The sequence below is a fragment of the Myotis daubentonii genome, chromosome 1 (genome assembly GCF_963259705.1).
Source record: "Myotis daubentonii chromosome 1, mMyoDau2.1, whole genome shotgun sequence".
NCBI classification, from domain to species: domain Eukaryota; kingdom Metazoa; phylum Chordata; class Mammalia; order Chiroptera; family Vespertilionidae; genus Myotis; species Myotis daubentonii.
The window spans coordinates 104,828,636-104,836,767 of record NC_081840.1 but is presented as its reverse complement, the minus strand read 5'-3'; the positions used below and the strand labels follow the sequence as shown (position 1 = coordinate 104,836,767).

Here is an 8,132-nt window from a genome sequence, read left to right as displayed (position 1 = left end):
ACATCCCAACCTACACGCGAGCAGAGGCCGTAAGGTAAAAGGAGAGCGGTTACATAAGGATCACCAGAGATTTAAGAAATTCCCAGCTGACCTGGCACGGGGTTTATACGTCCCAGAGGCTTACGTGGAGGAGGAAATCTTGAGAACTACCCAGCCAAAATAATGGGCAACTCATTGAACTCTCATGAGGTATTTCTAGGTGGGCTCAAGGAATCCCTCAGGACACGGGGAGTAAGGGTAAAGAGAAAGGATCTTAGACAATTCTTCTCCTTTATTCATGAAACCTGCCCATGGTTCCCCCTAGAGGGCACTATTGACAATAGACGATGGAAAAGAGTAGGCGAGGCCCTTCAGGATTTCTATCAAACCTTTGGCCCTGAAAAGATCCCTGTCTCCACCTTCTCGTATTGGAATCTTATCTAGGATATCCTTAAAGTCCACCCTAAAGACCCTGACATCCAAGACATAATAAAAACAGCGGAAACGGCCCTTAGGGATAGCTCCCGGCCACCCTCTGCCTGCCCTTCAGCATCTGTTGATATCCCTGAGGAGCCCACGGCACTCTCCAAAGAAATCACTAAATCTCAGCCTGACAAAAAATCTCCAGACATCTGTAATAAACCTGAACCCCCTCCCCCTAAAATCTCAAGTATCTATCCTTCCCTCACCTCCCGAAGACATCTGGAGGACCACCTGTCTCCGGAGGATGAGGAAACCTTATAAGATCAGGCCGCCCATTATCACAATAATAAAGACCCCTGCCGTTTTACAGCGCCGGCCCTTCGTAGCACCTCTAGTAAATCCTTTAGGCCCCCTCCTTATAACCCCGATCCCTCACTAAACATCCCTATCTGCGGCCCCCCTCCCTCCTCCAATCCCATCCGGCAAGCTAAAATCTCCCTAACCCAAGAAATTTCCTAAGGGAAATTCTACAGCAAAAACGCGAACACGTCCAACTTGTCAAAGAAATCCGAGCCCTCGAGGCTGAACTCACATCCCTAAGCCCCAACCAACCCACCCAGCCTCCTAAAAAGCCCACAAAAAATCTAAAATCTAAAACCCCTGTCCTAGCATTTCCAGTTACCCGTAGTCACAACTCCGGACCTCCTCCGGAGGACGTACCTCTCCCTGAGGAAGAGGGGATGGGGGACTCCCCTGACTCGCAAAACCGGGACCAAAATTCTGCAGATGAAACCTCTGATACGGAGGACCCCAATTCAGACCAGGATCAAACAAAAAAACCAAGCTAAAGGCCAAAAATACCGCCGCTTAAACCTAAAACACTTAAAAGATTTAAAAGCGGCTGTAACCAATTATGGCCCTACTGCCCCTTTCACCCTAGCCTTAATCGAAAGCCTGAGCGATCGATGGCTGATCCCTAACAATTGGTTTTCCCTGGCTCGAGCCACGTTAGCAGGAGGGGAGTATGTCCTATGGCTACAGACTTTGTGGAAAACTGCCTAGAGACCGCGCAGCGCAATAGTGAAAGTAAGACCTCTCGCTCATGGACTAGGGATAAGCTACTTGGGCGCAGCCCCTATGACACCAATGAAGCTCAAGCAGCCTTCCCCGGCCTTTTAGCCCAAATCCAAAACCCAGCCCTTAGGGCTTGGCGGCGCCTTCCGCCTAAAGGCTCAGCTACCACCTCCTTAGCAAAAATTCGCCAGGGCCCTGATGAACCGTACAGTGATTTCGTCAGCCGCTTAACTGACGCGGCTGAACGACTAGTCGGGGAAGGAGAAACAGAAAGAGCTTTTATTAAACACCTGGCCTATGAAAATGCTAACCCGTCTTGCCAGGAGACTATACGACCCCATCGCTGTGGCAATCTCTCTGATTATATCAAACTTTGCTCAGGTATAGGAACCTCCCATGCCATTGGACTAGCCATAGGGGCTGCGCTTAAGGACTTTACCAAGGATAAGCAACAAAAAACTTGTTTTAATTGTAAGCAGCCAGGGCATTTTGCTCGTGAGTGCCCAGCAGGGACACAGTCCCGTGCACGCCCTAAAACAATTTGCCCTCGATGCCGACGCGGCTTACATTGGGCCAATGAGTGTCATTCCAAAACAGACATTGAAGGTACACCACTTCTACCAAAACAGGGAAACTCCCAGAGGGGCCAGCCCCTGGCCCCACCATCAGAACAGAACCTAGGGGCAGCCAGGTTCGTTCCCCAAGCACAAACACAGAAACAACCCTCCCGGCGCAGACATTAACTCCCTCTACCGCGCCACTCCAGGAAGCGCAGGATTGGACCTCTGTTCCGCCTCCAACACAATACTAACCCCCGAACAAGGGATTCAACTTATCCCTACAGAGGCTTATGGACCCCTACCCCCTGGAACACTTGGCCTAATCTTAGGACGAGGAAGCTCTACGTTGGCTGGCCTCCACATTACCCCACGAGTTATTGATAACGACTATACGGGACAAATTACTCTCCTGGCATCAGCCCCGACAGGCCCTATATCTATCCAGGAAGGAAAAAGAATAGCTCAGCTCATACTACTCCCCTTAGATTCCACAAATAAAAGCAACAACAAAAATCCCAGATTAAATGCTGCCTTTGGCTCCTCTGATACCTATTGGGTACAACAAATGACTCCTGAAAGACCTTTACTTACCCTTAAATTAGATGGAAAATCATTTAAAGGATTAATTGACACAGGGGCAGATGCCACTGTCATTGCTGCCCATCTCTGGCCAACTTCTTGGCCCACTACAACTACTATAACTCACCTCAAGGGTATTGGCCAATCTACCAATCCTAAACAAAGCTCAAAGGTCTTAACCTGGACCGATGATGAAGGCAACTCTGGGCAGGTACAACCCTATGTAGTCCCCAATCTTCCTGTTAATCAATGGGGTCGTGATATACTATCTCAGTTAAAACTCATTATGTGTAGTCCTAATGAAATTATAACTCAATTAATGCTCAATCAGGGCTATCTCCCTGGGCAAGGACTTGGAAAAAACAATCAAGGCATCAAACACCCTATCTCAGTTGATTCCAACATTGATCGCTCAGGACTAGGAAGTAAAAATTTTTCAGAACGGCCATTGACTTCCCTGTACCCCATGCAGACAAAATCAAATGGAAATCTGATTCCCCTGTGTGGGTAGATCAATGGCCTTTAACAAATGAAAAACTTTCGGCTGCCACTAGGTTAGTACAGGAACAACTGGCTGCCGGACATCTAGAGCCCATACTTCTCCTTGGAACACCCCCATTTTCGTAATAAAAAAGAAAAGTGGGGCGTGGAGGCTCCTCCAAGATCTCAGAGAAATCAATAAAACGATGTTTACCATGGGAGCCCTCCAACCCGGCCTCCCCTCTCCCATAGCTATCCCAGCTAATTATTTCAAAATCGTTATCGATCTTAAAGATTGTTTTTTTTACCATCCCCCTGCATCCCCAGGACAGGGAACGCTTTGCATTCAGCCTCCCAGTCACTAACTTCAAAGGTCCAATGCAACGATATCAATGGAAAGTCCTCCCCCAAGGCATGGCAAACAGCCCCACACTCTGTCAAAAATTTGTTGCCCAAGCCGTAGACCCTCTCAGGACGCGATGGCCCTATATCTATATTATCCATTATATGGATGATATCCTTTTAGCAGGAGCTTCCACCTCTGAAGTACTCAAATGCAGCCAAGAATTAACCCACCACCTCACTTCCTTTGGGTTCCAAATCGCCCCTAATAAGATACAGCTTAAAGATCCCTACTATTACCTAGGCTTTGAGTTAAACTCCAATAAAATTACCACACAAAAAATTCAACTAAAAACCTCGCATTTACACACCCTTAATGACTTTCAAAAATTCTTAGGTGATATCAACTGGCTTAGACCTTATCTCAAACTCACCACTTATGACTTAAAACCCCTCTTTGATATTCTACAAGGAGATCCAGACCCGTTGTCCCCCCCCCCCCCCCGTACTCTCTCCCCAAAAGCAAGAGAAACTCTCCACATAATTAACAAAGCCATACAACAACAACAAATAACATTCATTTCATACAATAAACCCTTCACCTTCATTATTTGTGCTACACCCCATACTCCCACTGGACTTTTATGGCAAGATAGCCCCCTCTTGTGGGTTCACCTACCCTCTGCCCCATCTAAAGTACTTGTCTCATATCCCTCCCTAGTCGCTCTCCTCTTAAAAATTGGCAGAGAAAAAAGCCGACACCATTTTGGCAAAGACCCTGATCAAATCATTCTTCCCTATACTAAAGAACAAATAAGCTGGCTCTCACAAAATGAGGATGATTGGGCTATATCTCTCTCCTCATTCCAGGGAAAGATTGATAACCATTATCCCCCTCATAAACGAATCCATTTTGCCCGTTTACATCCATTTATATTTCCTAAAATCACCTCAAAGATACCACTAAAACAAGCTTCCCTGGTATTTACAGATGGATCCTCTAGTGGTATAGCTGCTTATGTCATTGACAACAAACCTTATACCACCCCATCCCCCTTCAAGTCCGCACAACTTGTTGAATTATATGCAATCCTCCAAGTATTCACAAAATTACCTAACACCCCCTTTAACCTCTACACCGACAGCGCTTATATAGCACTCTCAATACCCTCACTAGAAACAGTACCCTATATCAAGCCATCTACTAATGCAGTCCCACTTTTCCACCAGCTCCAGGCCCTTATCATAGCAAGAAATGTTCCCTTTTATATAGGGCACCTAAGGGCTCACACCGATCTCCCCGGCCCTCTCTCTCATGGCAACGCCCTCGCAGACAGACACACTCGCCTCATATGTTCCCTTTCTATAGACCTGATTTCTAAAGCCAAGCAATATCATAGCCTCCACCACGTAAATGCCCATACGTTATGCCTCCTGTTTAAAATCACCAGAGAACAAGCCAGACAAATAGTTAAAAATTGCCCAGGATGTGTTACTCTCCTCCCTCTTCCTCACCTAGGAGTCAACCCCAGGGGCCTACTTCCTAATGAAATTCGGCAGATGGATGTCACCCATATATCTGAATTTGGCAATCTTAAGTATGTCCATGTGTCCATCGATACCTATAGTGGATTTATCTTTGCCTCCCTTCATAGTGGTGAGGCTTCAAAGAATGTTATAGCCCATGTCCTCCAATGCTTAACTACTCTCGGGAAACCACAAACAATAAAAACAGATAACGGACCCGGGTATACCTCCCAGGCTTTTAAAAACTTCTGCCTTCAATTTAACATTAAACATATCACTGGAATTCCTTACAATCCCCAAGGCCAGGGAATAATTGAACAGGCTCACCAAACCCTCAAAAATACCATAAATAAACTCAAATCAACTAACATATATCCCACCAAAGGTTCTCCTCGCAATCTCCTATCTCATGCCTTATTTACCTTAAACTTCCTCTAACTTGACAAGGAAGGGAAATCTGCTGCAGACCGGCTATGGCACCAAGAGACAAAAAAACAATATGCTAAAGTCATGTGGAAAGATCCCATGACCGCCAGATGGCATGGCCCTGATCCAGTTCTCATTTGGGGACACGGATCTGCATGTGTCTATGACACGCAAGAGGAAGGACCACGATGGTTACCTGAACGTCTAATTAAACCCATTAACCCCTCGAAATAATACATTCATCCAGGGGAATAGTCCCTGAGAATTTTTCCCTTTCTCTTTCAGGAAACCGAAGCCATTTGGCATCGTCGGTCAAGGTAATTGCCCCTTAAAAATGCTCTGGTATTCTCTACCCTGGTACTTTTGGATAGGAATTCTCCTTGGCTTTTTACTTATATTCATCTCAGTCCTCTGTGAGTGTAGGCGCAACCCTAATCTGATACCTGGAGGAAGATACTTTTGTCCCTGTTGGGCCACTGATGTATAAACCTCCTACAATTATAATGCTCCCTCGGGCGGTTGTTATTCTCTCCGTCCTGCTACCTACTGCCCTTGGTGGGCTGCAGTCCCCCCCGAACTTAGATGAACTATCCAAAGTGCTTTTTGGGCCTCCCTGCGACTGCAGGGGAGGTCACACTGCGGTGACACCCCGGACACGCCAATACACCCGAACAACTGATTGTGGCTCCGTTACTGCTTACCTTATCTCTGAGCCTCTAATAGCAGGAGGATACAAAACAAGCTGGAAATGTGTAGGAAAGCCCAAATTCATACCCCCGATTAATGGTAGGCTAGGGCCTTGTCCCTCGGACTGCCAAACAGTCACTCAGATGCACTCTACCTGCTATAACACCGTTCAACAGTGCACTAATTCAGAGGGCAAAATACAACTCGCCGCTATTCTACAGAGAACATATAGTGGCTCGTCTGGAGGCGAATATGATCACTCCTCCAGCAGGGGACATTCTAAATATGCCCAAGCCTCTTGCTGCGGCAAAATTGGCAAACCTGTTTGCTGGCCGCTGCAGGCACCTATCCACGTGTCTGATGGCGGCGGACCGACAGACAGGGTTAGGGAAGCCATAGTTCAAAAACAAATTGAAGAAATTTCCAGAAATATGTATCCCCCTGTAAATTACCACCCCTTGGCCTTACCCAAGTCTCGAGGCGTAGATCTCGACACCCAAACCTCTGACATATTAAAAGCCACATTTCAAGCTTTAAATACTACCAATCCCTCCCTCGCAGAAGACTGCTGGTTATGTATGACTCTTGGCACAGCTATGCCCCTTGTCATACCGGATAATAATGCTACCGCCATCACTTCCTATAACAATTGTACCCTTAGTTTACCCTTTAGAACTCAGCCTATTGCATTCAACTTGTCGCCATGTTTACAAAAAGAACCCAAAAATAATAGCTATGATTTAGATGTAGGATTCGTCAGCTTTACAAATTGCTCTTCTATTAGTAATTATAGTTCACCCCTCTGTCCCGCTCCAGGATGAGTATTTGTATGTGGGGGAAATATGGCCTACACGGCCCTACCCACAAATTGGACAGGATTATGTGTACAGGCCAGTATTCTCCCGGATATTGACATCATCCCAGGAGGAGAACCTGTCCCCCTGCCCAGCCTTGATTACATCACTGGACGCAGTAAGCGGGCTGTTCAATTTATCCCTTTACTTATTGGCCTAGGAATTTCTGGAGCTGTAGCTACTGGTACAGCTGGGCTAGGAACAGCATTGCATACCTATAACAAATTATCTAACCAGCTAATTGATGATGTCCAAGCTCTCTCAGGCACTATCAATGATCTCCAAGATCAGATAGATTCATTAGCTGAAGTAGTACTACAAAATAGAAGAGGGTTAGATTTGCTCACAGCAGAACAGGGAGGAATATGCTTAGCCCTACAGGAACGCTGCTGCTTCTATGCCAACAAATCTGGGATCGTCCGAGACAAGATAAAGAAGTTACAAGAAGATCTAGTGAAGAGACGGAGAGAATTATTCGAGAACCCCCTTTGGAGCGGACTGAACGGACTTCTGCCCTACCTGCTTCCTGTTCTCAGCCCCCTTATAAGCCTTCTCCTAATCCTAGCTTTCGGCCCCTGGGCTTTTAGAAAATTAACAGACTTTGTAAAACAGCAGGTTGATAGCGTCCTGGCCAAACCCATTCAGGTACACTACCATCGTCTAGCCATGTTAGACCGTGAATGTGATTATAATGACTGCTAAAACTCCCTCCCTGCGGGGACAGCATGACGCCAGAGGGATGCTTGCCTACTCCCCATAGAAGGAGAAAGGCATGGGCACCGACCTGGGTGCACGGCAAAGCACTGCAAGGGAAGGTCACAAAAATTTTTGACCACCTCTGGATTTCCCTGTGAGCACACCTGGTTTGCATAGAGGTTGGTATCCATACATAACTATCGGCTCTGCCTCTCCTCCCCAAAAGATACCAAGAGCCACTGGCGGTGGGACCCCACCATCCCACGGGAGGAACCAGGTCCCTACTCCCCCAGTCGGTTAAAGCTCGCCCCTTAATAAGGAATAAGGGAGGAATTGTTGGGAGCCATTAGAGATATTGGCTTAGACAAAGCCATCTTAAGAATTATAAGTTTCTGGTTCCTCCAGAAACTCCTAATTACCAGAAACTACGTGTGTCCTGCGATTTGGCCAGCAGCTAAAGATAACCATCCTATTCCCTGAAGCAACTACTGCCACATCAGAGCCT

General features: G+C 46.6%; 1 protein-coding gene across 1 annotated transcript; it reads left to right on the top strand.

Moving 5' to 3' along the window:
- The first annotated feature begins 1,433 nt into the window (after positions 1-1,433).
- LOC132231177 (syncytin-B-like) lies at positions 1,434-7,752 on the top strand. Its single transcript, XM_059689886.1, has 4 exons — positions 1,434-1,971; positions 4,957-5,035; positions 5,676-5,707; positions 6,897-7,752. Exons 1-4 carry the CDS (start codon positions 1,434-1,436, stop codon positions 7,631-7,633), a joined length of 1,386 nt encoding a protein of 461 aa, XP_059545869.1. The 3' UTR covers positions 7,634-7,752.
- Positions 7,753-8,132: the final 380 nt, after the last annotated feature.